This window comes from Trichinella spiralis (genome assembly GCF_000181795.1).
Source record: "Trichinella spiralis strain ISS 195 chromosome Unknown Scfld3998, whole genome shotgun sequence".
In the NCBI taxonomy this organism is placed as follows: Eukaryota; Metazoa; Nematoda; class Enoplea; order Trichinellida; family Trichinellidae; genus Trichinella; species Trichinella spiralis.
The window spans coordinates 1-4,746 of NW_003530937.1; the positions used below are offsets into that span (position 1 = coordinate 1).

The 4,746-nt window shown below is 35.1% G+C and overlaps 1 protein-coding gene across 1 annotated transcript; it reads right to left on the reverse strand.

Annotated features, from left to right (window-relative positions):
* Positions 1-14: 14 nt before the first annotated feature.
* Positions 15-4,290, reverse strand: Tsp_12949 (putative immunoglobulin domain protein; the record flags this gene model as incomplete). The annotated part of the gene is made up of 13 exons (XM_003367598.1): positions 4,230-4,290; positions 4,002-4,170; positions 2,236-2,378; positions 2,024-2,158; positions 1,810-1,962; positions 1,643-1,755; positions 1,415-1,574; positions 1,156-1,319; positions 958-1,096; positions 669-865; positions 492-576; positions 213-410; positions 15-80 (listed from the first exon to the last, which is right to left on the reverse strand). Coding segments are annotated over exons 1-13 (1,783 nt in total), but the record flags the coding sequence as incomplete, so codon positions are not given.
* Between the last annotated feature and the right edge of the window lie 456 nt (positions 4,291-4,746).

The following is a 4,746-nucleotide window of genomic DNA, read 5'->3' on the forward strand; positions in this document are numbered from 1 at the left end:
AAAAAATTACTCACTCTCGCTTACTGTTTCATAAGATGCTTCGGCGTATTCTGATGATCCAGCTTCATTTTTAGCATGCACTCGAAAAACATATTTCGTCATTGGTGTCAAACCACGCACATTATAACTTGTTGAATCTGTTTCAAAAAAAATTTTTTTTTTAATTGATTAATTTTTATAAATGACAATAATGAAAGCTGACTACTACTGACCGAAAGTCATATCTGTCTGCACAACGTCACTTGAATCCCAGTTGAAATCATTTTCGACAAAGTTCGACTCTTTGACAACTTCGAAAACAACCAACAACGGCTGCTCTTTGGCGTCAAGGCCGGCATAGTTTGGAATCAATATCGACGCATAATTTGGATGTTGATTTTCGAACATAAGCTCAGGCTTGGGCGGCTGTCCTGCACACAACAGTTGATATGCACATGTTTGAGAGGAAGAAAGAAGCATGGCTTTAAAAAACACAACAACAAGTCACTTACGAATTTGCACAACATCTATCGGTTGCAACGCCGTCTCACCAACCCCGTTGTCAGCTTTGCAAGCATATCGTCCATAATCTTGGATCTCAGACATCACCACCTATTGCAATGAAAAAAGATACCACCAATAATAATAATAATAATAATAATAATAATTTATTCTTCTCCTCAACTTACTCTCAATGAAGTACTCAGCTGATTGACCGACGTGTTTACAAAGTACTTTGTCTCATCTGTGAACAATTCTGATCCACTGGAAGACAGCCAAGTCCAAGTGGGCGGTGGCACTGCCGACGCTTCGCAAAACAAAGTCACTTCTTGGCCATTGACAGCTCTTACAATACCTTCATTACTTTTCGTAATTACTGGTGGATCTGATAAATGAAAAAAAAAACCAAATTATTATATACACACATATATAGCGACAATATAAATATAATAATAATAATAATAATAATATTCTTACAAATAACACTGACAGTAAGCGAAGCTGAAGTTGATCCTGCTTTGTTAGTGGCCACACATTCAAATACACCACTGTCGTTCAGTTCCAATTGAAAAACGTGCAATGTCAATGAATCTTCCTGAGCGTGAACAGCGTATCTCTAAAAATAAAAAGAAAATTATTATAACTGGAAATTATTGTCATATAATTTATTCACACCTCAGGAAGATTGCTTTCAAATCCATCGACTGGTTCTTCAAAAATCATATCGTTGTGCTTCCAAACAACCGACATTGGTTTGCCGCCAGAAAATTTGCACACCAATTCCATGTTGTCACCTTTTTTCACTTTCAAATCGCTCATAGGTGCAACTTTTGGCATCACTAATAAATAAGAGAATTAAACAAAAAAGGGAATTTTTATTATGTGCAAAATAACCGCTGAATATTTAGGAAAAAAAAAAGAAATCGAAAATTACAGAAAACATTCAAATTAACCGTCTCGGTAGTCGATTCAACACTGTTTTCAGCTTGACAAGTGTAAATTCCAGCATCTTCACTGTCGACATCATTGATGACCATTTCACCACTTTGGAGATTGATTTCGTACTTTTTGTCAGGGGCAATTCGATGTCCATCCTTGATTTTGATTAAAATACATTTTTTTTCACTGATAATTAAGAAAAACAAACAAAAAAAAAAACTACTTTCAGCCACGAAATTTCAGGATTCGGTGTACCAGTAGCAGTGCAAAGTAGATGGGCTTGGCTTTTTTCAAACACTTCCATCGATGGTGAAATGAAAGTAATTTCTGGTTTAACTAAAAGGCAAAAAAGAATAATTTATTAAAATTTCTAAAACAAAATTTACATACCGTATGCTTCGACGGTGATTTCCAGTGATTGAAAATCGCCGGTCTCTTCTTGAAGAGCTTCACAACGATAAATACCGTTGTCCCTTTCGACGGAAAATGTTGGAATCAACAATTCCGAATTCCCATTGAGCAATTTATAGTTGCGTTCATTTTCTGTAGAAATAATTTATTGTAAAAAGTACAAAAGAAAAAAAAATGAATTTTCCCATTTTACCCTCAGTTATTAATTGGTCATTTCGATACCAAAGAATTGAAGCAGGTGGATCCGCTTTGACACGGCAAACAATCACAGCATCAGAACCATCTCGAGGATGTTGGGTGATTGGTGTATCGAAAAATTGTATTTTTTCTAAATCAATTTTTGGAAAAAAAAACATTGAAACATCATATCAACAATAATGAAATTTGCAAATTTCCGCTTCTTACCGTAAAGTTTCAAATCGATACTTTGGGCAAGTACATTGCCGCCAGTTGTTTGCGCAATACATTTGTAGGTCCCTTCGTCCGAACGTTCCGCCTTTGTGAACAGCAAATTCGATGTCAACGAGTCGATCAGTTTCACACCAACGCTAAAATTGAAAAGAAACAATTTCTTTTAAAAGAAAATTAAAAAATATATATATATTTATACAATTTTCTCAAATGTATCAAAAAGTATAAACAAACAAACAAAACAAAAATGTAACAATAAGTGAAAGTGAAAATGTCATTTTCAAAAGAAAAAAAAGAAACAAAAATTGTATAACTTGAACAACAGGCTGTCGATAAATTTAATAATAGAAAAAATTGAAAACAGCCAATTCCCAAGGGGATGTTTGTTCAGGTTTTAAAAATTCTTTTTTCTTTACACTTCAAAATTCATATTGTTTCCAAACAAAAAAACTGTTGCTTTCTCGAAACGATACAATTGAGAAGATTGTAGAAAAAAAAAAAAAGAAAATTCTCACAACCACATCTTCGATAAATTTAAATATAAACAAAAACAAACAAAAGTTGTTTGTTTCTTTTTCTCTTCGCTGATTTTCTTATAAATTTTGCAACTTCACGGTTGGCCAAAGAAAAGCATGAGAAAGAAGAAAAATTGTTAACAACAAACATACATCACATCGCCGAGTTTTCTACAAATAGAACAGGCTTAAAATCAATAAAATCGTCGTCGTAGTCGTCCGTTGAAGTGTGTTTGTTGTTGAATTGATGCAATTTTGATTCAAATCGTCTGTGATGAATTGGAATGAAAAATTTCGACTTTCAACATTTAACAAATAAATAAATAAATAAATAAATAATTTTCGACCACTTAAAAAGTCTCTGTGTTCTTATTGACGTGATAGTGCAGTAGCTTTGTTGGTTTTATTTGAAAAATTTCAATTAAAAATAAAATGATCAGGAGGATAATTTTATTTTTGCCCTTTATGTTTCGGTGAAGCTATGCAAACTGGCCAACCGGTCGGTCGATTGGGCTTCTTCTGAATTATATGCACACACAGAGAGACAGATGGGCAATAGAATTTATTGACTTGAAATGTGTGCAATGTATAATATTGTATGCGATGATGTACGTGTAGAAAATGTGGAAAATGTAAAACCAGCATTGCCGGACGAAATGGAAAACCCAAATGACCTCAGGCAATAATTATTCAGTTTGTTGTAGAAATTAGTTGGAGAAAAAGAGCCAAAACCGGCGATGCGAAACTAATTCCACAAAGGCGACCAGCGCAAGCAAGGCCGCGTCGAATTGAGCATCATCGACACTTTCGAATTTTCTTCACCAGTTTACACAAAATTAAAGAAAAAACTGTTCACACCTTGCCGAAGAAGCTAATTATTCAAAAAATATACCAAGTACAACGCTGTACAAGTATATATTCAATGATCATTGTGCCCTGACAAATTATTCTCAAACTAGTATTATATCATATATATTTATACGTACGGTGTCCAGACTAGCAGTACCGATCGATGGGGGAAAAATATTATGCTCTGATGCAGTGAAAAAATAAATCGAATGTTATTTTTTTTTTCCTTTCTCAAATTGTCATCCACTTTCTGAGTTGTGTACGTTGTTATGCTTTTCAATTGTACAATGGAAAATTTTCTGACAAAACACAGTCGAAACAGAAGAAGAAAAAAAACAACTGCAAAATACTACTATTCCACCAGAATTTGAATAATTTTCACAAAAAACAACTCACCGTCCAGTGGATGGTATCGGCTGGTCAGCGCCGGTCGGCATGGAGTGAAACCATTTCGGATGTCCGAGCACGTCGGACGGACTGGCGTCTTTGATTTTGCATTGGACTGCGAAATTTTCACCGGTCTTACGGTTCTGCAATGTGCGAGGATTCAATTCCAAGTGGACGCCTGGATTTTGGGAAAAAATTATGATCAATCGAATCAACGGCAATTTTTTAATTGCATACCAAAGACTGCAACTACGACTGTGCAATAGTAGAATAAAACTGCACACCGAACGTACGCCATCGGTGATTGGAAAAACAGCGCCTTACAACCCGCCGCGTCGAACACACCAAAAGCGCCTTACTGACTATACTGTACCAATCGATCGCCGCAGATCCGTCGCTCAAGTCCCTACGAACCTGAACATCATAACCTGAATTTTTATCTCTATTTGAACAAACAATACATCGAGCGCCATTTATTTTATTTATTTTTAATTTCTCAATTCGACTAACAATATTATTTATCAATTACGATAATTAATTTGGTGCAATTTTTTGCTTTTGTTTCTTCTATTTATTCAAACAATCACTTTTGTAACAATCACGTTTTATTGGAATTTTTACGATTCAATTTCCACGCCTGCTAGTCATACCACGAGGCGTGAATCATCACTGTTCGCGGTCATTTCCAACAGTTCAACTGGGATTTTTTGTTTACCGTGTCAGTCGTGTGGAAGTGCTATGGTGATGACATGAG